The 24,442-nt window shown below is 45.6% G+C and overlaps 1 protein-coding gene across 1 annotated transcript; it reads right to left on the bottom strand.

Annotated features, from left to right (window-relative positions):
* Nucleotides 1–363: 363 nt before the first annotated feature.
* LOC132766098 (zinc finger protein 665-like) lies at nt 364–24,323 on the bottom strand. Its single transcript, XM_067463936.1, has 10 exons — nt 24,085–24,323; nt 15,433–15,957; nt 14,307–14,442; nt 12,731–12,807; nt 9,820–9,946; nt 8,371–9,178; nt 5,609–5,696; nt 4,254–4,386; nt 3,614–3,709; nt 364–1,714 (listed from the first exon to the last, which is right to left on the bottom strand). Exons 2-10 carry the CDS (start codon nt 15,835–15,837, stop codon nt 570–572), a joined length of 3,015 nt encoding a protein of 1,004 aa, XP_067320037.1. The 5' UTR covers nt 15,838–15,957; nt 24,085–24,323; the 3' UTR covers nt 364–569.
* Between the last annotated feature and the right edge of the window lie 119 nt (nt 24,324–24,442).

Genomic DNA, 24,442 nt, shown 5'->3' with positions numbered 1-24,442 from the left:
CAGAGTAAAGGGTACAGGATTAAAAGTGCTGATGTGACAGGTGATAGGTAAGGATTATAGGGGATCCATCCAGTATTCCCTCACTACTTCTACTTTATATTTTAAATTTTTTAAAAAAACCCCGCAAAACAGCGAGTCTGCAAAAAGCGAACCGCAAAGTAGCGAGGGAAGACTGTATATATTTAAAATATACATGAAATGTATCCACATACATATCATTATTATCTCTTTTAAGCTTGTGCTAGTAAAACTGAATTACTGTGTTCTTGTGGGTTTTTTCGGGCTATATGGCCATGTTCTAGAGGCATTTCTCCTGACGTTTCGCCTGCATCTATGGCAAGCATCCTCAGAGGCTGAGGATGCTTGCCATAGATGCAGACGAAACGTCAGGAGAAATGCCCCTAGAACATGGCCATATAGCCCGAAAAAACCCACAAGAACTGAGTGATTCCAGCCATGAAAGCCTTCGACAATACACTGAATTACTGTGTTGCGAAATGATGCCGATCACCAACACGAAATGTTTGCAGAGCTCTGGGCAAGCCTGTTAACGGCAGAAAATAGTGGGTTCAAAGGACTGGCTTTATGTCCTCATCCTCAGGAGCCAACAACGTCCTGTGCTCAGGTCCTTGGCCATGTTGTCTTTCCGTCTCCTCGCTTTGCAACCCTGGGAGATGAGTGTGTTGTGATTCATTCCGCCCACCGTCACAGTTGTTTTGCGATGCCTCTCGTAACGCCTGCTCTGCATCCGAGGTGCTCCCACCATTCCTGAAATGATCCTTGATGGAAGAGCTTTCCGTATGGATTAGGACGTGAAAGCCAAAGTTCTCCCTCGAGCGGAAGTTCTTCCCGCAGTCGGGGCACTGGAACAGCTTCTTGCAGGTGAGCAGACTCTGATGCTCCTCCAGGCTGCTCCTGTGAGCAAACCTCTTCCTGCAGTCAGAGCATTCAAACGACTTAAACCCGTGGGTTTCCTTATGGTAAGTGAGGTTACTGCTCTGCGTGAACCTCTTTCCGCACTCCGAGCATTGGTACGGCTTCTCCCCGGTGTGGATTCTCCGGTGATACCTGAGGGTGCTGCTCAGGGCAAAGCTCCTCCCGCACTCCAAACACTTGTAGGGTTTTTCTCCTCTGTGGATCTTGAGGTGTTTAGTCAGGGTACAGCTCCGCCGGAAGCTTTCCCCGCACTCCGAGCACTCAAAAGGCTTCCTTTCCGTGTGGGTTTTCTGATGGAGGGCGAGATTATTGCTCCGGCTGAAGCTCTTCCCGCACACCAAGCATTTGTACGGCTTCTCCCCAGTGTGGATCCTTCCGTGATCGATTAGGGCCCGCTTCCGGCTAAAGCTGTTTCCGCATTTGGAGCAATGAAAGGGTTTCTCGCCGGTGTGGGTTTTTTGGTGAGCTGTCATGTTGCTGTTCCGGTTGAAGCTCATCCCGCATTCGGGGCAGGTATAGGGTTTCCCTTCAGTATGAATTTTTTGATGGGCATTAAGGTTAGCCCTTTTTTCAAAGCCCTTCCCACACTCTGAGCAGTGGAATAGTTTCTTCTTTTTGGAAAAAGACGATTTCATTGCTTCTCTCTGCCCTGCTTGGCGCTTACTTAGCAAGGAGCTTTGAGGAAACGGAGGGGCTTTGCAAATGACAGAGTTTCGACTCCAGTTATGTTTTGCTGCAGATTCCTGTTTGTCATCTTTGTTCTTCTCCTTTGCATCTCCTGCAGGGAAAAAAGAAGAAGGAAGCCATCAGGGAGGAATGGCATTAACTGCCAGATTCCCATCACAAATATCTCAGTAGATACATGTATTCTAAATACGTTTTAATGGTTTCAACTGTGAATTTAAAAATATTGTGTATATCTAATTCTGCTTTAATGTTTGCAAAGGGACCGGGTTGTGGCACAGCTAGTTGGGAGTCAGCTGAATTAAAATCACTTACTGACTGGAAGGTCATGAGTTCGAAGCCAGCCCGGGTTGGAGTGAGCTCCCAACCATTTGTCTAGCTTGCTGTTGACGTTTTCAGCCCAAAAGACAATTGCATCTGTCTGTCGCAGCTATGGTGTTGCTGCTTTATAGTTGGGGTTGCTTTCAAGCATTCAAACCCCCTTCTCGGAAGCTGCGCCCCGTTGAGAAAAATAATACAATCCACAGAAGACAAACTTTCTTCCAATAAAGTAAATTTCTATGCAATAGTCACAAATAACAGTTTCAATCCATCGATCCCAATATTCCAGCAAACCTTCCTTAAGCTTTTACAGGAATCTATTCCTCTTCCTCTAGCTCTTGCTTTCTTCACAGTCTCATCATCACCATCAGCATTCTCTGCTCATTCTCTTCTCTATCTCTTCTCTACTCTCTACATTCTCAGTCTCTCAATTTGTAATAGCTAAGCTTTCACAAGTGGCTTGACTGTTGCTGGTCATACAATGACTGGACATGATTCTTGCAATCACTTACCCATTTTTCACTTAAGAAATGATCTAAATAATATAAAAAACTCTGACACTGTCAACTACGAAATTTAGGTACTGCTTATGTGGGGAGGCTACTTTAACTAATTTACAATGCCATAAATCTCTCCACCAGCGTGCAAAAGAATGAGGAAGTACTCCATCAGTGTCACAAGTGGACGGTGAAGCGACAGCTCCCCTGGTGGCCAGAATTTGAAACATATCCTCATGAAGCTGGAACGTTAAATAGCCTCTGTGTGTCTGTCTATATATGTTGTGTGTCTATGGCCTCTGTGACGGCGCGAGTGGTGCCATCTATGTATAGAACCGTTAGTTGTTAGACTTAAACTGTTGTATCATGCTTAATCCTGCCCCTTTTTACGCTGCTTATGTATAATTGTATGGATTGGTTGCTTGTAGCTGTCAATCAGTACTGATTGGCTCCACCTCTTCCTGCAAGAGGGGAGAACTTCCTTTTTCCTTTCATTCTGCCATCAGAGGTCCTGCCAGATGGACGTGAGTAAGAGACTTGATTCTCAAAAGACTCTGATTTAAGTTACCTCTTAGCACCAGTTCTGAGGTTTCTTACCCCTGGGACTCATGCTTTATGTCCAGATCGTCCTGGACAATTATTGAGAAGACCCAGGCGCCTTCAAGCCGGTTCTTTTGGCACCAAAGGAAGATCCTGAATCTTCAAGACATAGGCCATCTGAACTGGGGTTGTGGTTTGCTCTGGCATTCACAGCCATTGAGGAAAGAGGAAACTTGGTGAGGCTTCTCAGCTTCAAACCCCTTGGACCCAGGACTAATTGAGACTGTAATGTATGTTTTCCTTCACCCCTCTAAAGTTTTCCAGCTCATTGCTTTGAAGAAATGACTTTGTGATCAATAAAACTTATTTTGAGCTATTTACAGTGTTTTGGGTTTTTGGGAGTTCCAGTTTCCTATAGGAGGGCAAGAAGCAATCCCCTGGGGGAAAGATGCCACATCCATCCCTCCTTTATTGAGCCCCCAGGTGCGTCGGCACAGCCTCTGAGGATGCTTGCTATAGATGCAGGCGAAATGTCAGGAGAGAATGCTTCTAGAACATGGCCATGCAGCCCAAAAAACCTACAACAACCCAGTGTTTCAAATTTGCCAAATAGTGTTATACTCTGAAGGAATTACCTGCTGGTCTTGTGCTTTCCTCGCACACCTCCATCAACGGTTCTTCTCTTTCTTCCAGCCATGGGATGGGTTCAGGTTTGTGAACCAAAAGGGATTCTGCAGACAAAAAAACACAGCCTGCTTCTGAATAATTTGCACGGGATGGCGAGCTCACGAATTCTTGCAGCCGCAGTTCCCTTTTTAGTGCAGTAAATTAAAACATGTTGAGAATTCTAGGTTAACTTCAGAGCAGGAGTCCTCAAACTTTTTAAACCAGGTCACAGTCCCTCAAACAGTTGGAGGGCCGGATTATAATTTGAAAAAAAAAAACATGAATGAATTCCTATGCACACTGCACATATCTTACTTGTGGTGCAAAAAACACTTAAGAACAATACAATAGTTAAAATGAAAAACAATTGTAATAAATATAAACTTATTAGTATTTCAATAGGAAGTGTGGCCCTGCTTTTGGCTGATGTGATGGGATTGTTGTTGTTGTGTGCTTTCAAGTCGTTTCAGACTTAGGTTGAGCCTGAGCGAGAGCCGGGTAAATGACCTTGGAGGGCCGTATCCGGCCCCCGGGCCTTAGTTTGAGGACCCCTGTTTTAGAGACTGAAGGCCAAGTTAGAAAAGGAATGGGCAACCTGTTAGCCCTTACCGAGTGAAGCGTCCCCTCCGGCTCCCTCCTGCACAATCCAACTGAATGATGTCTTCTGCTCAGCGTCCTCTGCTTCAGTCAATTCAGTGGCTGCTGTGGCCAACACAATGAGCTCCTGGAAGAGGAACAAGGGCTGGAGGAAAGGGAAAGGGCTGGTTAAGGAAAGATTGGAAGGGTCCAAAGGCAAGTGATGTGGTGGTAAAAAAAGCCAATGGGATTTTGGCCTGCATCAATAGGAGCATAGTGTCCAGATCCAAGGAAGTATGCTACCCATGCTCTATTCTGCCTTGGTTAGACCACACCTGGAATATTGGGTCCAATTTTGGGCACTACAATTGAAGAGAGATGTTGACAAGCTGGAATGTGTCCAGAGGAGGGCGACTAAAATGATCAAGGGTCTGGAGAACAAGCCCTGTGAGGAGCGGCTTAAGGAGCTGGGCATGTTTAGGCTGAAGAAGAGAAGGCTCAGAGGAGATATGATAGCCATGTATAAATATGTGAGAGGAAGTCACAGGGAGGAGGGAGCAAGCTTGTTTTCTGCTTCCCTGGAGACTAGGACGTGGAACAATGGCTTCAAACTACAAGAAAGGAGATTCCATCTGAACATGAGGAAGAACTTCCTGACTGTGAGAGCCGTTCAGCAGTGGAACTCTCTGCCCCGGAGTGTGGTGGAGGCTCCTTCTTTGGAGGTTTTTAAACAGAAGCTGGATGGTCATCCGTCAGGGGTGCTTTGAATGCAATATTCCTGCTTCTTGGCAGAATGGGGTTGGACTGGATGGCCCATGAGGTCTCCTCCAACTCTATGCTTCTAAGATCCTTCCACCATCCTAGGAGTTGGATGGGACCACAAGGACCATTGACTCCAACCCCATGCTAGAGAGAGTGTTGGTTAACTATCCCAGCAACTACAACTCCCAAATGACAAAATCAATCCCCCTCCCAACTCAACCAGTATTCAAATTTGAGTGTATCGGGCGTTTGTGCCAAATTTGGTCCAGTGAATGAAAATCCATCCTGCATATCAGATATTTACATGACAATTCACAACAGTAGCAAAATGACAGTTATGAAGTAGCAACGAAAATAATGTTATGATTGGGGGCCACCACAACACGAGGAAAGGATGTTTTGAAAGGATGTTACATTGAGAAAGGGGCAAGGACACAATGGAGCAACAGATTCCAATTTCAGAAGGGGGAAAACAAAGATTCCAGCTAAACATTAGGAAAAATTAATGATGGCAAGAGCCGTTTGGCAGTGCTGCCCGGGAGAGTGGTGGCGTCTCCTCCTCTGGCATTTTCTAAGCAGAGGCTGGATGGCCATCTGTCGGGAGGGCTTTGATTGTGTGTCCTCACCTGCCTTTCTTCTTGCTCCTCTCCCTCTGTAGGACGCAGGAGGAAACCTTCGGCCATGGCCAATGGATGGGGACTTGGCCTCCTCGCTCAGGTCTCTGTCCCGAGAGAATGGCAATAAGATGTTGTTCATGGATGAATAGTTAAGTTATAGCATCTGAAAATCTTTTGTATGCTTTGCTGGCTTTAGCCACAGATGGCATGGATTGTGGAGTCAGCAGCAAACATCATAGGATCCTTACCTATTAAGTGGCAGGCCTTGGGCCAACTGGGGCCCTCCAGGTGTTTTGGACTTCAACTCCCACAATTCCTAACAGCCTACCGGCTGTTAGGAATTGTGGGAGTTGAAGTCCAAAACACCTGGAGGGCCCCAGTTGGCCCATGCCTGTACGATGCTATTGTAGGCCTATGCTAAGCCACAATATTTCAGCTTCAGTCTCACTCTTCTCCCCTCTCCCTTTGCATTGCTGTTGGCCCCCCAAAAGAAGGGGAGCATCTTTAATACAGACCCCCAGCTCCCTTCCACTGCACCCCTCTTTCCACCCCCTGCTCACCAGGCCCCTTGGAGGACCCAGGAAGGAGGAGCTGATGGAGGACCAACAACAATGAAGATCCTGGCTCTTCCCACTACATGTCACCTGCCGGAAGTGGATGCTGCAAGCCAGACCTTGGGGCCCTTCTAACCAAACTCTCTCGTTTTAACTCTGAGATGGGCGCAGATCTGTTTGCATTCCCTCTCATGCGCCTGCCTGGTCAGCATCAATGGAAAGGAGGTCTGCTGAAATTCGAAACCCTCAACAGTGCAGGAACACCCTACAGGTTTAGATCTAGCGGCCCAAGTTTCCAGAAGCAGAGGTTAATTGGATTACATCTCCCTGCAGGACCAGACTGATGGAGGATGCTGCGATGAAGGATGATGCACGCTGCAATTTTAATAAGACCCCCACCCCCAAAATGATCTGTCTCCATGGTTAGGGTCTACAGAGTGGCGGACATAAATGATTTTCAAATATGATCGAGTTTTTAAATGCAATAGAGGTTTTTAAAGCAATTAAGCTTTAATTGCAATCGAGGTTCAATTGCAATCGAGGTTTAATTGCAATCAAAGTTTAATTGCAATTGAGGTTTAAATGAAATCAAGTTTTAATTGCAGATGAGGTTTAATTGCAATTGAGGTTTAAATGCAACCAAAGTTTAAATGCAACCGAGGCTTAAATGCAACCGAGGCTTAAATGCAGCAGAGGTTTAAATGCGACTGAGGTTTAAATGCAATCGAGTTTTAAATTCTATCAAGTTTTAATTGCAGATGAGGTTTAAATGCAACCAAAGTTTAATTGCAATCAAGGGTTAAATGCAACCAAAGTTTAAATGTGACCAGGGTTTAAAAGCAATCGAATTTTAATTGTAGATGAGGTTGGGGATTAAAAGCAATCAAGTTTTAATTGCGGATGAGGTTTAACTGCAAGCGAGGTTTAAATGCGACTGAAGTTTAAATGCAACTGGGGTTTAAATGCGACTGAGATTTAAATGCAACCAAGGCATAAATGCAAGCAAGGTTTAAATGCAAGCAAGGTTTAATTGCAGGTGAGATTTAAATGCAACCAAAGTTTAAATGCGACAGAGGTTTAAATGCGACCAAGGTTTAAATGTGACCAAGGTTTAAATGCAATCGAGGTTTAATTGCAGATGAGATTTAAATGCAACCAAGGTTTAAATGCAATCAAGGTTTAATTGCAGATGAGATTTAAATGCAATCAAGGTTTAATTGCAGATGAGATTTAAACACAACCAAAGTTTAAATACGACAGAGGTTTAAATGCAACCAAAGTTTAAATGCAATCAAGGCATAATTGCAATTGAGATTTAAGTGCGACTGAAGTTTAAATGCAACCAGGGTTTAAATGTGACCAAGGTTTAAATACAGCCAAGGCATAATTGCAATTGAGGGTTAAATGCAATCCAGGTTTAAATGCAATCCAGGTTTAATTGCAATTGCGGGTTAAGTGCAATACAATTTTAATGCAATTGAGGTTTAATTGCAATTGAGGTTTAAATGCAACCAAAGTTTAAATGCAACTGAGATTTAAATGCAATCCAGGTTTAAATGTAGTCGATGTTTAATTGCAATTGAGGATTAAAATGCAATCCAGGTTTAAATGCAGTCGATGTTTATTTGCAATCGAGGGTTAAATGCAATTAGCTTCAAACACCCCTGCCCCTATCCAAAATCGATAAACACTGGTAGTGCCACTTTATAAAAAGGGTGTAATTTTACTACCCCACAGTACAATGAAACACACAACCCTTGAGTTGGAAGAGACCCCACGGGCTATCCAGTGCAACCCCCCAGGAATGACACAAAGCCTACCAAACAGATTGCTGTTTAAAAAAACCTCCTGAGAAGGAGACTCCACAACACTCCCAGGCAGTCAGCCTCATGTATTAAGTCATATATTCCGTTTTGGATACAAGTACAGTATTAACTCTCATCCTAAATGGAAGCCATCCCTTTGTCCGAGAAGTGTCTGGGTCACAGGTATAGGCAAACTTGGGCCCTCCAGGTGTTTTGGACTTCAACTCCCACAATTCCTAACAGCCGATAGGCTGCTAGGAATTGTGGGAGTTGAAGTCCAAAACACCTGGAGAGCCCAAGTTTGCCCATACATGGTTTAGATGCAATAATGTCCTTGTTGCCAGGCTTTTCGGCAATTAGTATTTCAACTGTTTCCTATTCTGGAAAATGAATATTTTCTGGTCAGTTGTACCCATTTTGGGACTGCACCCATGGCACTTCCTCTGTGTCCCAAATATTGCCACCCCTCCACAAATGCTGGGGACTTTTGGTCCTTTCCCGCGCTGTATGTATCCCAAGGTGAAAGGCAAAGTTTTCACTGGAGCGGAAGTTTTTTCCACACTCTACACATTGCAACGGTTTGTATACGTGGGTTTTCTTATGAGCCGAGAGGTTGCTGCTCTGCGAGAAGCTCTTCCCGCACTCCAAGCACGGATACGGCTTCTCTCCCGTGTGAGTCCTTTGGTGATAGGTAAGAGTGCTGCTTTGGGTGAACCTCTTCCCGCACTCCGAGCATTCGTATGGCTTCTCTCCAGTGTGGATCCTTTGGTGATCGATAAGAGCGCGGCTGCGGCTGAAGCTTTCTCCGCATTCGGGGCATTCAAACGGCTTCTCCCCTGTGTGGGTCTTCTTATGGTAGGCAAAGTTACTGCTCTGAGCGAAGCTCTTCCCACACACTAAGCACTGATACGGCTTCTCTCCAGTGTGGATCCTTTCGTGATCGGCGAGGGCTCGGCTACGACTAAAGCTCTTCCCGCACTCAGAGCATGTATAGGGCTTCTCACCGGTGTGGATTCGGTGATGGTCAGCAAGCGTGCTGCGCTGACTGAAGCCCTTTCCACACTCAGAACATTTGAACGGTGTCTTCCTCGCTGAAGTTTTCTTTTCTCTCTTTGATGGCATTTCACAGAACTTTGCGCTTTTACGAGAACTGATAATCAATGTTTGTTTTACTACAATGTTTTCCTGTGTTTCCTCTTTGTTTCGTTCCCTTCCGCCTCCTGCAGGAATAGACAGAAGACACTGATCAGAGCAGAATGCATCTGCAAAACAAAGAAACGCTGTCGTGTGTTAAGACAGTCAATCTATATAAATAAAAATGTAATGTTCGTTTGTGGGATTAACGGAACTCAAAAACCACTGGGGGAATTGACACCAAATTTGGACACAAGACACCTAACAACCCAATGTACGTCCTTCACTCAAAAAGAATGCTTTTGTCATTTGGGAGTTGTACTTGCTGGGATTTGTAGTTCACCAACAATCAAAGAAAGCAGAATGCTGATGGACAGGAAAAGAGATTTAAAGATGGGCTTCAAAACTCTGACATAGACACTGAGAACTGGGAAGCCCTGGTCTGTGAGCGCTCCAGCTGGAGGTCAGCTGTGACCAGCAGTGCTGGAGAATTTGAAGAGGCATGAATGGAGGGCAAAAGAGAGAAACGTACCAAGAGGAAGGCGCGTCAATCCAACCCTGACCGGGACTGCCTTCCACCTGGAAAGCAATGCTCTCACTGTGGGAGAAGATGCAGATCAAGAATAGGGCTCCACAGTCACCTATGGACCCACCCTAGAGGATTATCCTACTTGGACAACGAAGGATCTGGAAATCAAGCTCTAAGACAGGTGTAGAGGGGCCTTACCCAGAGAGGCCACAACTCTGCGGTTCTCCTCCATGACTTCCTGATGCAGAGCCCTTTGGCCCGCGTCCAGCAGAGCCCACTCTTCCTGGGTGAAACACACAGTGACTTCGTCAAAGGACACCAGGCTCTGGAAAGGAAAAAGAGCAAAATGGTTTGTCAGCACTGTCAGTCCTCCACATTTGTAGATTTGACATGAGGATTTGATTGATTGTGGATCTGATTAAAAACATTATTTCAACAAACCCTGAGGTCCTCTAGCGCAATTGTACAGTCAGTCTCCAGTGAAGGCTGACCACAGGGCCATCCTGGAGGACTTAAAAATGCCTAGAGGGGTGGTCTCTTGGATTTACAAGAAGAGGTCTAGTCCCTGTGCCAGTCTCAGTGAAGGTGGAGTTCTGATCGTAGTACAAATACCTCCAGTTCCTAGCTTCCTTCTCCTTGATCTATTTCTTGGATTTGCAAACTTCAAGGCCTAGTAGTGCTTGGGTTTGTTCCCTGTTCCACATGGCCCTCTGCTTCTCCAAACTGTTAGTCTCTCTACACTGGCCGTAAAACATCACACCTGGATGTCCACATGGTCCATAATGTGGTGTAAAACTGGTTAACTCAGTTTCCCCACATTTTGCAAGAAATCAAGGAATTCTGCACAGTCTATGTTTAGTGTGGACATCTGGCTCTAATTCAAACTAGACCACTTTCTACATGGCCAGGTAAAAAGGGATGGATTGGACGTTGGCCACCACTTGGTGCTTCTGCTACCATTGCCCTCCTCCTTCTGTCCAATTCTGGGCACCACAATTCAAGAGAGATATTGACAAGCTGGAATGTGTCCAGAGGAGGGCGACTAAAATGATCAGGGGTCTGGAGAACAAGCCCTATGAGGAGCGGCTTAAGGAGCTGGGCATGTTTAGCTTGAAGAAGAGAAGGCTGAGAGGAGATATGATAGCCATGTATAAATATGTGAGAGGAAGCCACAGGAAGGAGTGAGCAAGCTTGTTTTCTGCTTCCCTGGAGACTAGGACGCGGAACAATGGCTTCAAACTACAAGAGAGGAGATTCCATCTGAACATGAGGAAGAACTTCCTGACTGTGAGAGCCGTTCAGCAGTGGAACTCTCTGCCCCGGAGTGTGGTGGAGGCTCCTTCTTTGGAAGCTTTTAAACAGAGGCTGGATGGCCATCTGTCAGGGGTGATTTGAATGCAATATTCCTGCTTCTTGGCAGGGGGTTGGACTGGATGGCCCATGAGGTCTCTTCCAACTCTTTGATTCTATGATTCTCCCTAATCTGGGTTGTGGCGCAGCTGGTTGGCGAGTCAGTTGCATTAAAATCACTACTGACCGAAGGGTCATGAGTTCAAAACCAGCCTGGATCGGAGTAAGTTCCGAACCATTTGTCTAGCTTGCTGTCGACCTTTGCAGCTCGAAAGACAGCTGCATCTGTCAAGTAGGAAATTTAGGTACCGGGTTGTTGTAAGTTTTTTCGGGCTATATGGCCATGTTCTAGAGGCATTCTCTCCTGATGTTTCGCCTACATCTATGGCAAGCATCCTCAGAGGTTGTGAGATCTGTTGGAATGACCAGGATGGGACAAAGAACTTGTCTGTTGGAGCAAGGTGTGAATGTTTCAACTGACCACCTTGATTAGCATTTGATGGCCTGGCAGTGCCTGGGGCAATCTTTTGTTGAGAGGTGATTAGCTGTCCCTGATTGTTTCTTCTCTGTTGTTTTGCTTTTGTAATTTTAGAGTTTTTTAATACTGGTAGGACATCAAATGCTTATCAAGGTGATCATCTGAAACATTCACACCTAGCTCCAACAGAAAAGAGTTATTTGTCCCATCCTGGTCATTCCACAGATATATAAACCTAACTTTCCTAGTTCCAACAGACCTCACTACCTCTGGGGATGCTTGCCATAGCAGTTGCTCTACTCCGAACTCAAGAATGGAAAACGGAATGTTGGTGGGCAGGAAAAGAGATTTAAAGATGGGCTCAAAGCCAACCTTAAAAACTCTGGCATAGACACTGGGAACTGAGAAGCCCTGGCCTGTGAGCGCTCCAGCTGGAGGTCAGCTGTGACCAGCAGTGTGCAGAATTTGAAGAGGCACGAATGGAGGGTGAAAGAGAGAAACGTGCCAAGAGGAAGGCGCGTCAAGCCAACCCCGGCCGAGACCGCTTCCCACATGGAAACCAATGCCCTCACAGTGGAAGAAGATGCAGATCAAGAATAGGGCTCCACAGCCACCTACGAACCCACCCCCAGGACACCGAACTTGGAGGACCATCATCCTTGGACTACGAGGGATCGCCTAAGTAAGTAAGTAAAGTAAGTAAGTTTGCCATAGATGCAGGTGAAACGTCAGGAGAGAATGCCTCTAGAACATGGCCACATATCCGAAAAAACCTACAACTCAGTGATTCCGGCCATGAAAGCCTTCGAAAATTTAGGTACCGCTTATGCGGGGAGGCCAGTTTAACTAATTTACAACGCCATAAAACTCTCAAGCAGCATGCAAAAGAATGAGGAAGTACTCCATCGGTGTCACAAGTGGATGGTGAAGCAACAGAGGTCACTACCTCTGAGGATGCTTGCCATAGATGCAGGCGAAACATCAGGAGAGAATGCCTCTAGAACATGACCATATAACCCAAAAAAACCTACAACAACCCAGTGATTCCAGCCATGAAAGCGTTCGACAATATATGTACATTGTGATCTGCCCTGAATCCCCTGCAGGGTGAGAAGGGCGGAATATAAATACTGTAAATAATAAATTGTCAAAAAGGTGCCTTTGTTGTCAGCATTTGGTGCCCTCTGACAGGATGACTAAAAACTTCCTTATCTTTTTAGACATGGATATCTGGTTTGCCCCCCTTCCCTGGGGCTCCCCACACTTTTCCTTTTTGCCTACCTGCTCCAACAGGACTGGAGATGTTTCCATTCCTCCAGGTAACTGCATGGGAGGCAGAACATGGATTCTTTCACTGACTGTCAAGATAAAAAATATATAAAAATAATTTGCCCTAAGTCCTATTACTTGTCCCAACTCGAGTCCGACATGAAGAACTGACGCTTTTGGATTTCGATGGCTATGATGCCTCCCTTCCGTGTCGTCCTCCTGCCAGCAAATCCAATCTGTCCTATTCTAATGGGCGTCTAGGCATTGGCTTATAGCAATACTATGGTGAGATATCTTCTTTCTTATAATGGCTTTTGAATTTGTAATGTAACTGTCCCTTTATCTTTTAATCCACTGCCTGATGGCGCAGTGGGTTAAAATGGTGAGCTGCTGAATTTGCTAACCAAAATGTCTGTGGTTTGAATCTGCAGGGAGGGGTGAGCTTCCACTGTTAGCCCCAGCTTCTGCCAACCTAGAAGTTCGAAAACATGCAAATGTGAGTAGATCAATAGGTACTGCTTCTGTGGGAAGGTCACGGTGCTCCATGCAGTCATGGAGGTGTCTACAGACAACGCCGGCTCTTCAGCTTAGAAATGGAGATGAGCACCAACTCCCAGAATCGGACACAACTAGACTTAATGCCAGGGGAAAACTTTTACCTTTACCTATCTTCAAGATCTTCTCTGAGCATTTCAGAGCCACCGGGATTGTGGCGCAGCTGGGTGTGTGTCAGCTGCATTAAGATCACTACTGACTGAAAGGTCATGAGTTCGAAGCCAGCCAAGGTCAAAGTGAGCTTCCGGCCAATTTGTGTAGCTTATTGTCGACCTTTGCAACCCAAAAGACAGTTGCATCTGTCAAGTACGAAATTTAGGTACCACTTATGTGGGGAGGCTAATTTATGACGCCATGAAAATCTCCAACAAGCATGCAAAGAATGAGGAAGAACTTCATCAGTGTCACAATGGACAGTGAAGTGACAGCTCCCCTGGTGGCCTGAATACCCTCATGTTGACCTTTGCAACCCGAAAGACAGTTGCATCTGTCAAGTAGGAAACTTAGGTACCACCTATGTGTGGGGACGCTAATTTAACAAATTTACGAGGCCATAAAAAATCTCCAGAAAAAGCATGCAGGGAATGTGAAAAGTACTTCATCAGTGTCGCAGATGGACGGTGAAGCGACAGCTCCCTGGGTGGCCAGAAAATTGGAATGTTAAATAGCCTCTGACTGTCTATATGTGTTGTGTGTCCATGGCATTGAATGTATGTGTACATTGAGTCCCCTGCGGGGTGAGAAGGGTGGAATATAAATACTATAAATAAATAAATAAACTTTACCCACACAATATAAAGTTAACCTGAACTCTTTTTCGAGATGTTCCAAGAGGCCAGAAAAACACTACGGTGTTTATGCCCCGCTTCTGGGCTTCCCACAGAAAAGTAAACCAGGGAGGCCCTTGATTTCATCCAGGATGCTTCTTAGTTTGAGGTCTCTTAACTCGTTAGGCTTAAAGGGAACATTAAAGCAGCCCAGGGATTTGAAGCCCACCTCACAGAAATGATGTTGTGACCCTATTAGTCCTTACCCAGTGAGTTGGCACCTCTTCCAAACTCCTCCTGTACAATCTGCCCAATCGGTGTCTTCAGTCTGGTGTCTTGTGAGGTCTCCTCTTCTTGCGGGAGCTCACGGGCCATTTTGCATAGCACTCCAGTCTCCTGAAACTAGAATGGGGATGAAGGGCAAGGAAAGACCAGTGTTCTGCAATCTTTTTGTACCCACAGCTCCTTTCAAAAGAGGGGCGGCACATACTAGCCCTTCAGATGTGACTCAACTACAACTCTCAACAGCCCTAGCTCACATAGTCAATGGTGAGAAACATTGTGAGCTGCAATTCAGCAACATCTGGAGAACCTCATAATCCTCCCTCTTGCTGCAAAGTTTTGTTGCAAATTTTGTTGCATAGTGCTATATGGTTCCGGTCCAGCATATCTGTTTTGTTGCAAATTTTGTTGCATAGTGCTGTACGGCTCCAGTCCAGTGTACCTGTCCAAACGTATCTCCTTCTACGTCCCACCTCGGAGCTTAAGATCTTCTGGGGAGGCCCTGATCTCGGCCCCGCCTTTGTCTCAAACGTGCTTGGCGGGGACAAGGGACAGGGCCTTCTTGGTGGTGGCCCCCCGCCTGTGGAATTTGCTCCACAGATAAATTAAGTCATCGTCACCCCTCCCCACCTTTAGAAAAAAGGTTAAAACATGGCTGTTGGACCAGACCTCTGGGCAATCAGGTTAAAGTACCATTGATAATGTTTGACTATGGCATGGAAGAGGATTTGGATAAGTTAAGCAGAGTAACCATTAGGAGATGGCTAGCTAAACAGCTACCAGACGGGCAATAGCTAATCAGAGTGTAAGTATACTGTTTTAATCTTTATTTATTAATGCTCATGTTTAACTGTTATATTTGTTATTCTGTATTTTATGATGCGGCATTGAATTATTGCCAATTGGAAGCTGCCCTGAGTCCCCCCAAGGGTTGAGAAGGGCGGGGTAAAAAATGTTCGAAATAAATAAATAAATATTTAAGAGGGATTTGGAGCCAGCTCCACACTCACTTTGGGATGTTATTTTATTACATAGCAGGAAGCGGTGACACATAGGGTCTCATTCCAAACATCTTCTGCTCCGTGCAAGTATCAAGAGACAAGGTCTCACCTGCATCTCCTTCTGCTTCTTCTCCTCTGCCCGACTCAGGAGGAATCCCTCTGCCAGGGCCACTGCTTGGGAACAGGTCTCTGCCCCACACTCTCGGACCCAGCTCTCCATCTCTGGGGGAAGGACGGCCAGGAACTGCTCCAGGACCAGCCGGTCCAAGATCTGCCTCTTGCCGTGCCTTTCGGGTTTCAGCCACTGGTGGCAAAGGCGGTGGAGCTGGCTGCACACCTTTCGGGGTCCCTCCGCCTCTTGGTAGCAGAGCTTCCTGAAGTGCTGGCGCTGCATCTCGGAGATGCCAAGTTCCTTGCTCAGGTTGCCCTGCACTTTTCTCTCCCGAGATACTTCTGTTCCGCAGTGCTTCACTCTCCTACCCGCTTCAGGCTCAGGAAATGCCAGCTGCTCCATTTGGGATCTATAGAGATGTGTCACTCACTGTTCTGCTGCCAGTTTCTTACGTCAACAACAAAAGGACAGGAAGAGGGAGAGTCCCATCAGCATGACACCAGTTGCAAGTGGGGCTTTTTCCTGTAAGTAGGAGCACACACAGAGACCTGTTAGAAGAGGCATGGGCAAACTTGGGCCCTCCAGGTGTTTTGGACTTCAACTCCCACAATTCCTAACAGCCTACCGGCTCTTTGATTGTAGGTGAACTATAAATCTCAGCAACTACAACTTCCAAATGACAAAATCAATCCTCCTCCCAAGCCCACTAGTTTTCAAATTTGGGCATATCAGGCATTTGTGTCAAATGTGGTCCAGTGAATGGAAATACATCCTGCATATCAGATATTTACATGTAGATTCATCAAAACCAGTGTCTGAACCCAAGGGGCAGCTGGGCTTTCCACAGAAGTTGAGGAAGCAGGAACCCATTTTGTTTCCTTCTGCTTCAGGGTAAGCTTTATTTAAATTTAACAGCTTTCAGCGCTGCTTTCTTTGAGAGGCGGGGCTTCCTGAGTTTGAAAATTAACTGCTCTGTTTGAGGGGAGGGGCTTCCTGAGTCTCAGAGGCGGGGCTTCCTGGTTATCCTATATAAACCAGTGTCTGAACCCAAGGGGCAGCTGGGCTTTCCACAGAAGTTGAGGAAGCAGGAACCCATTTTGTTTCCTTCTGCTTCAGGGTAAGCTTTATTTAAATTTAACAGCTTTCAGCGCTGCTTTCTTTGAGAGGCGGGGCTTCCTGAGTTTGAAAATTAACTGCTCTGTTTGAGGGGAGGGGCTTCCTGAGTCTCAGAGGCGGGGCTTCCTGGTTATCCTATATAAACCAGTGTCTGAACCCAAGGGGCAGCTGGGCTTTCCACAGAAGTTGAGGAAGCAGGAACCCATTTTGTTTCCTTCTGCTTCAGGGTAAGCTTTATTTAAATTTAACAGCTTTCAGCGCTGCTTTCTTTGAGAGGCGGGGCTTCCTGAGTTTGAAAATTAACTGCTCTGTTTGAGGGGAGGGGCTTCCTGAGTCTCAGAGGCGGGGCTTCCTGGTTATCCTATATAAACCAGTGTCTGAACTCAAGGGGCAGCTGGGCTTTCCACAGAAGTTGAGGAAGCAGGAACCCATTTTGTTTCCTTCTGCTTCAGGGTAAGCTTTATTTAAATTTAACAGCTTTCAGCGCTGCTTTCTTTGAGAGGCGGGGCTTCCTGAGTTTGAAAATTAACTGCTCTGTTTGAGGGGAGGGGCTTCCTGAGTCTCAGAGGCGGGGCGCGCGCGAACTCGTACACTCAGTAACCTATACTTTCACCCCTGCATACAGACAACAACATCAAACACACACCAAGAGGAGGTCATTAGCAACCCCCAGATGGAACAAACACGAAAACTTCCCATCTCATGCACAAGCTGTGGCATGTTCAGCTTTTTCGCACTACAATTACTCAATTACATCTGCCCCAAGTGTACACAGATCACTCGCATGGAACACAGGATACGACAACTCGAGGACCGTATTAACACCCTTAAGGACTGTAAAGAAGCGTTAATCCCACCGCTTGTCAACAAAAATGTAAAGAAGCAGCGCTAATCTCACTAGATGCCACCAAAAATTATGTGAGGAAGTATTAATCTTCTTTAATGCCACCAATATTCTGTGAGGAACCTTCTTTTAAATATCAATTAAGCTGCCACCAATATGTTTAGAGACGCTGGTTTATGTCTCTGTTTATCTTTAGATGTGTTGTGAGGTGACTTTGGTAGTGTGGAATGCACCAAGCATAAAAGCAATGGAGGAGGCAGGTTTGAAATACAAAGAGAACAAGATTTATTGTTAACAGAACGTAATTGTTGCAGTTTTGAGAATTTGAACTTGGCACAAGGCTTGATGTTACAAAATGGCTGGTTTGAGATACATGCTTCTGATGATACAATTCTACAAACTTCTTCTTTAGTGAAGTGCTTATACTACTTCAGAGTTCCCTATTGTGAATGTCCACACTGTTTGCCCTATACTCGGAACAAACCACTGATCACCAGTCTTTCCTTACTGGCAATCCTGAAGACCCCCTCTGTTAGATTCTTTTAACCTAAGCAATCTAACAAGGTAACACCTTCAGCTCTCTTGCTGAAGAAATATTCACAAATTCTAGGAACTACTGAATTCTCACAGCTTCACAACAGAGCCCTAACTGGCTCTCCTCTTCCCTGGGTCTCATCCACCGGACTAAACTACTTTCCCCAGAGTCCTTTCTTGACTCTGCTATTTCCCAGAGCCCTTAACTGGCTCTGCTCTTCTCCGGGTCTCCTCCACCGGACTGGAGCTTAACTGCCACTTTCAAACCTTTTTCTCCTTAAGCTCCGCCCACCTCCTCTTCTGCCTTGTCTTGTCACCATGGCAACCTATCCCTCACAGCTAGGCCATGGCAATAAATGTAATACATAAATACAGATTCAACACAGTACATTAAACACTCTATAATAAACATTATAAATACAGTTTAAACACATTATAAATAACACTTTATAATGAACACATCTCTACAAGGACATTCAGGAACTTGAGCTGTTCTTAGACACCACACACCACACTGTCCTAGACACGCAGCCCATATCACACCAACATTACGGGGAGGCTCAACAGAACAGCACCTCAGATGTGGACAACCCTCAGGCTTGGAGAAATGTCACCCTTAGAAGGACACATAGGACCCAGAAGCCTCCTCAGAATACTTCCGCTCAGCTGCAGTTACACAATAGATTCCAAATTCTCACACAACTAGCACCTGACCAAGAAACACAACATATTGGGGAAGACCAGAATGGCTTAGATACTGATCAGTGGCTCATCCTTGATCAGTGTGCGGGGGATAGCCCTGACTGGGACAACACTTCACAACATTCACACTTGCACAATCGTGCAGGGGTACCATCCCCAACCATAGACCAGGAGCAACAGGAACACATACAGGAGAACCATAGGCTCTTGGACGAATCTCAATGGATTGTCCTTGACGAATGCACCGGGGATGTCGAGGAGGAGGACAACACTTTTCACCTACACAATTCACACCAACAGGATCACTTTTCTGGAGACCTACACACTACATTGCACAAAAGGGGCCCTGTCATTCCTGAAAGTAAACAGGTCTTGGTAGTAGGCGACTCCCTCCTTAGAGGAACGGAAGCTGTCATTTCCAGACCGGATGGGATGGCTCGAGAAATATGCTGCCTACCGGGGGCAAAAATACACCGAAATACACAGAAACCGAACAAAGGGGAGAGGAGGCGGAGTAGCCTTATATGTCAAAAACTCTTATGCGGCAGAAGAAATTCAAGACAGCAATCTGGGAAACCAGCTTGAAATCATCTGGATAAGAATCAAGGGAACTGGGACTCAAAAAGATGTCGTTGTAGGCATCTACTACAGACCCCCAAGCCAGGAGGAAGATCTTGATGAAGTCTTCTGCCAACAGTTGACCAAACAGGCACAGAAAAGAGATGTAGTAGTCATGGGCGATTTCAACTATCCCGATATTTGCTGGAAAACAAACTCGGCCAAGAGTACAAGGTCCAACAAATTCCTCGCTTGCCTTGCAGACAATTTCATGGTCCAAAAGGTAGAAGAGGCAACAAGGGGATTGGCTACTCTTGATCTCATCCTAACAAATGCGGAGGACCTGATCGATGCGGTCGAAGTGGTAGGATCCTTAGGGGCAAGTGACCATGTGGTCCTGCAATTTGAGGTACAAAGGAAGGCCGAAACTAAGACAAGTCAAACCCGCATTTTGGACTTTAGGAGAGCTGACTTCCAAAAAATGAAGGAAACGCTGAGCAGCATTCAGTGGACACAGATACTAAAAGACAAGGGAGCTACGGATGGATGGGAATTTCTCAAGAGTGAAATATTCAAGGCGCAATTGCAAACCGTGCCAACAAAAAGAAAAAATAGGACAAGTGCAAAGAAGCCAGAATGGATGTCCAAAGAACTTCTAACTGTGCTAAGACACAAAAGAGACATGCACAAGAAGTGGAAAAAGGGAGAAATCACCAAAGAAGAATTCAAACAAATAGCCAACACCTGTAGGGAAAAGGTCCGCAAAGCTAAAGCAAAAAACGAGCTCAGACTTGCCAGGGACATTAAAAACAATAAAAAGGGCTTCTATTCTTATGTCAGTAGAAAAAGGAAAAACAAGGAGGCGATAGGACCTCTTCGAGGAGAAGATGGGGCAATGCTGACAGGGGACAGGGAAAAGGCAGAACTACTTAATGCCTTCTTTGCCTCGGTCTTCTCACAAAAAGAGAGTCTTCAACCTCAGCAAGATGGAGTGGATGAGGGATTGGAGGACATCCAACCCCAAATTGGGAAAGAAGTCGTCCAGGAATACCTGGCCGCTCTTAATGAGTTCAAGTCCCCAGGGCCAGATCAACTACACCCAAGAGTACTGAAGGAACTAGCGGAAGTCATTTCGGAACCATTGGCAACCATCTTTGAGAGTTCTTGGAGAACGGGAGAAGTTCCAGCAGATTGGAGGAGGGCCAATGTGGTCCCAATCTTCAAGAAGGGAAAAAAGGATGACCCAAACAACTACCGTCCGGTCAGCCTCACGTCGATACCGGGCAAGATTCTGGAAAAGATTGTTAAGGAAGCGGTCTGCAAACACTTAGAAACAAATGCAGTCATCGCTAATAGTCAACATGGATTTATCAAAAACAAGTCATGCCAGACTAATCTGATCTCTTTCTTCGATAGAGCTACAAGCTGGGTAGATGCGGGGAATGCCGTGGATGTAGCGTACCTGGATTTCAGTAAGGCCTTCGACAAGGTCCCCCATGACCTTCTGGCAAGGAAACTAGTCCAATGTGGGCTAGGCAAAACTACGGTGAGGTGGATCTGTAATTGGTTAAGTGGACGAACACAGAGAGTGCTCACTAATGCTTCCTCTTCATCTTGGAAAGAAGTGACAAGTGGAGTGCCGCAGGGTTCCGTCCTGGGCCCGGTCCTGTTCAACATCTTTATTAATGACTTAGATGAAGGGCTAGAAGGCATGATCATCAAGTTTGCAGACGACACCAAATTGGGAGGGATAGCCAATAGTCCAGAGGACAGGAGCAGAATTCAAAACGATCTTGACAGATTAGAGAGATGGGCCAAAACTAACAAAATGAAGTTCAACAGTGACAAATGCAAGATACTCCACTTTGGCAGAAAAAATGAAATGCAAAGATACAGAATGGGGGACGCCTGGCTCGAGAGCAGTACGTGTGAAAAAGATCTTGGAGTCCTCGTGGACAACAAGTTAAACATGAGCCAACAATGTGATGTGGCGGCAAAAAAAGCCAATGGGATTTTGGCCTGCATCAATAGGAGCATAGTGTCTAGATCTAAGGAAGTAATGCTACCCCTCTATTCTGCTTTGGTTAGACCACATCTGGAATATTGTGTCCAATTCTGGGCACCACAATTCAAGAGAGATATTGACAAGCTGGAATGTGTCCAGAGGAGGGCGACTAAAATGATCAAGGGTCTGGAGAACAAGCCCTATGAGGAGCGGCTTAGGGAACTGGGCATGTTTAGCCTGAAGAAGAGAAGGCTGAGAGGAGATATGATAGCCATGTATAAATATGTGAGAGGAAGCCACAGGGAGGAGGGAGCAAGCTTGTTTTCTGCTTCCTTGGAGACTAGGACGCGGAACAATGGCTTCAAACTACAAGAGAGGAGATTCCATCTGAACATTAGGAAGAACTTCCTGACTGTGAGAGCCGTTCAGCAGTGGAACTCTCTGCCCCGGAGTGTGGTGGAGGCTCCTTCTTTGGAAGCTTTTAAGCAGAGGCTGGATGGCCATTTGTCAGGGGTGATTTGAATGCAATATTCCTGCTTCTTGGCAGGGGGTTGGACTGGATGGCCCATGAGGTCTCTTCCAACTCTTTGATTCTATGATTCTATGATCATAGCGTCATGACCTTATTTCCTGGTTTTGTGTGAAGCCAGAGAATTAGGCCACGCCTTAGACCTGTCCTATGTATTTTATTTGAAATCTGGGAAAAGGTTGCAAAATGACAGTAGCAAAATGACAGTTATGAAATAGCAACTTAAATAACTTTATGGTCGGGGGTCACCACAACATGAGGAACTGTATTAAGGGTCACGGCATTAGGAAGTTTGAGAAACACTGAGCTAAGTCTGAGCTAATTCAGCACCTTGGATGGCTGCTTTGGCGTTTGGAAGGAAACCTTGGCCCTGCAGTCAAATTATTGATATTTTTTTGTCGTGTCAGGAGCAACCTGAGAAACTGCAAGTCGCTTCTGGTGTGAGAGAATTGGCCGTCTGCAAGGACGTTGCCCAGGGGACACCTGGATGATTTTTTGATGTTTTTATCATCCTTGTGGGAGGCTTCTCTCATGTCCCTGCATGAAGAGCTGGAGCTGATAGAGGGAGCTCATCCGCCTCTCCCCGGATTTGAACCTGCGACCTGTTGGTCTTCAGACTTGCTGGCACAGGGTTTTAACCCACTGCGCCACTGGGGGCTTATTGATTAACATAATGAAGGATATCTATATAAATAAAAATGTAATGCTTGTTTGTGGGATCAACATAACTCAAAAACTACTGGACGAATTGACACCAAATTTGGACAGAAGACAGCTATCATACCAACGAGTGACCATCTATATATATAAAAATGCAATGTTCGTTTGTGAGATTAACATAACTCAAAAACCACTGGATGAATTGACACCAAATTTGGACACAAGACACCTAACAACCCAATGTATGTCCTTCACTCAAAAAATTGATTTTGTCATTTGGGAGTTGTAGTTGCTGGGATTTATAGTTCACCTACAATCAACAAGCATTCTGAACTCCACCAACAATGGAATTGAACCAAACTTGGCACACAGTTCTCCCATGACCAACAGAGAATACTGGAAGGGTTTGGTGGGCAGTGTCCTTTGGTTTTGGAGTTGTAGTTTACCTACATCCAGAGATCACTGTGGACTCAAACAATGATGGATCTGGACCAAACTCTACACCAGTGGTTCTCAACCTTGCTAATGCCGTGGCCCCTTAATGCAGTTCCATATGTTGTGGTGACCCCCAACCATAATACTGTTTTCGTTGCTACTTGATACCTGTCATTTTACTACTGTCATAAATCGTCATGTAAATATCCGATATGCAGGATATATTTTAATTCACTGGACTAAATTGAGCACCAATACCCAATATGCCCAAATGTGAATGCTAGTGGGGTTGGGGGGGGGTTGATTTTGTCATTTGGGAGTTGTAGGTGCTGGGATTTATAGTTCACTTATAACCAAAGAGCATTCTGAACCCCACCAGCGATGGATTTAAACCAAACTTTGCACACAGAACTCCCATGACCAACAGAAAACACTGGAAGGGTTTGGTGAGCATTGACCTTGAGTTTGGGAGTTGTAGTTCACCTATACCCAGAAGAGTGCTGTGGATTCATGCAATGGTGGATCTGGACCAAACTTGGCACAAATACTCAATATGCCCAAACTCGACCAACAATAGAATTGGGTCAAACTTCCCACACAGAATCCCAATGATCAACAGAAAATACTATGGTTTCTGATGGTCTTTGGAGACCCCTTTGACACCCCCTCATGATCCCCTCAGGGGTCCCGACCCCCAGGTTGAGAAACACTGCTCTACACCAATACTCAATATGCCCAAATGTGAACACTGGGGGAGTTTGGGAAAAATAGAATCTTGACATTTGGGAGTTGTACTTGCTGGGATTTACAGTTCACTACAATCACAGAGCATTCTGAACCCGACCAGCGATAGAATTGGGCCAAACCTCCCACACAGAACCCCCATGACCACCAGAGTGGGCCACAGCAACGCGTGGCAGGGGACGGCTAGTCATTAATAAAAACACTGGAAAACACAGTAGAAGAGACATTAAAAGTCAAAAAACAAAAATACATTACAACGCATACACAAAACCACATACATATACACAAACACATATATACACAAATATATACACACACATATATATACACAGCAACACATGGCTGGGGACAGCTAGTTATCAATAAACTCATAACAATTATTGGTTGTGCAGAGGGGATTTCAGCAGGCATTCCTTCATTCCTAGCTGCCTAACAATCCCTTAAAGGCACAGGCACCCCCTCCAACTCTTACTGTGGCAACCCAATAATAGAGACTGAAGGAGCAATGTTGCTTTTCCTCACCTATACCTGCCAAATGCCATTGCCTGGGTGCTTCACCAGGAGGAAGGCGATTGGCTCCTTGGATGCCGGATGGGGTGGCACAGGAAGGGTGTTTGGCAAGACCCCCCTATTGTGGGGCCAGTCCAGGAATGGAGACTCGGTGACTTTAACTCCTTAAAGGGAGAAGCCTTTCCTTTTGTTGCTGGGAAAGCCAGTGGGTCAAAGCTTTTGCTCTTGAATCAGGCCACTTCTCACAATTCAAGAGCAAGGAATAACAAGTCAGCTTTTCAGCTTAACGTTATGTTTATTTTTTATCTGTCTATCCATCATACACATAATAAAAGTGTAATAGAAGTGAAAATATGTATGTGTGTACGTG

The sequence above is a fragment of the Anolis sagrei genome, chromosome 2 (genome assembly GCF_037176765.1).
Source record: "Anolis sagrei isolate rAnoSag1 chromosome 2, rAnoSag1.mat, whole genome shotgun sequence".
Classification (NCBI taxonomy): Eukaryota; Metazoa; Chordata; class Lepidosauria; order Squamata; family Dactyloidae; genus Anolis; species Anolis sagrei.
Note: the sequence above shows the minus strand (reverse complement) of the source record. Positions and strands in the feature narration are given on the sequence as shown.

What these genes read in the sequence shown, in the direction of transcription:
- LOC132766098 (XM_067463936.1), bottom strand. Translation starts at nt 15,837, where the DNA reads ATGGAGCAGCTGGCATTTCCTGAGCCTGAAGCGGGTAGGAGAGTGAAG. An exon ending in CGGAGGGGACGCTTCACTCG is followed by an intron (nt 3,710 to 4,253) that starts GTAAGGGCTAAC and finishes TTTTGTCTGCAG; the next exon opens with AATCCCTTTTGGTTCACAAA. An exon ending in GGAAAGCACAAGACCAGCAG is followed by an intron (nt 1,715 to 3,613) that starts GTAATTCCTTCA and finishes TTTTCCCTGCAG; the next exon opens with GAGATGCAAAGGAGAAGAAC.